Source organism: Mesitornis unicolor, unplaced genomic scaffold (assembly GCF_000695765.1).
Source record: "Mesitornis unicolor isolate BGI_N332 unplaced genomic scaffold, ASM69576v1 scaffold45775, whole genome shotgun sequence".
Taxonomy (NCBI): Eukaryota; Metazoa; Chordata; class Aves; order Mesitornithiformes; family Mesitornithidae; genus Mesitornis; species Mesitornis unicolor.
This window is the reverse complement of record NW_010185665.1, coordinates 905-1,205: the sequence shown is the minus strand read 5'-3', so window position 1 is coordinate 1,205 and position 301 is coordinate 905. Positions and strand designations below refer to the sequence as shown.

At 68.4% G+C, this 301-nt stretch overlaps 1 protein-coding gene across 1 annotated transcript in view; it reads left to right on the top strand.

The window, feature by feature from the left end:
- KCNJ10 (potassium inwardly-rectifying channel, subfamily J, member 10) overlaps positions 1-60 on the top strand; it is a 1,148-nt gene extending 1,088 nt beyond the window's left edge. The window contains exon 3 of the mRNA XM_010184910.1: positions 4-60. Within this exon, the coding sequence (XP_010183212.1) occupies positions 4-60 (57 nt within the window). The remainder of the gene's footprint in view (positions 1-3) is intronic.
- Positions 61-301: the final 241 nt, after the last annotated feature.

Sequence of the window (301 nt, the reverse complement as noted above, 5' to 3'; positions counted from 1 at the left end):
CAGGCGGCCGAGAGGGAGCGCGAGGGGGCCCCCCTCAGCGTCCGCATCAGCAACGTCTGAGCGGGACCCCCTCGGGGTGACGGCGTCCCCCCCTACAACCCCAGAGAGGCCGCCGAGAACATAGAGATTGCCACTGGAAACCCCGAGGTGACGCCAGCCCCTGCAGGCCAACGAGACCCTAAGGATGCCAGCAGCACTGGGGGTGACACCGGCCCTGGGGGTGACATCAACCCCTGGAGGCCACTGAGCCCCTAAAGATGCCACCAGCCCTGGGGGTGACAGTGGCCCTGGGGGTGACATC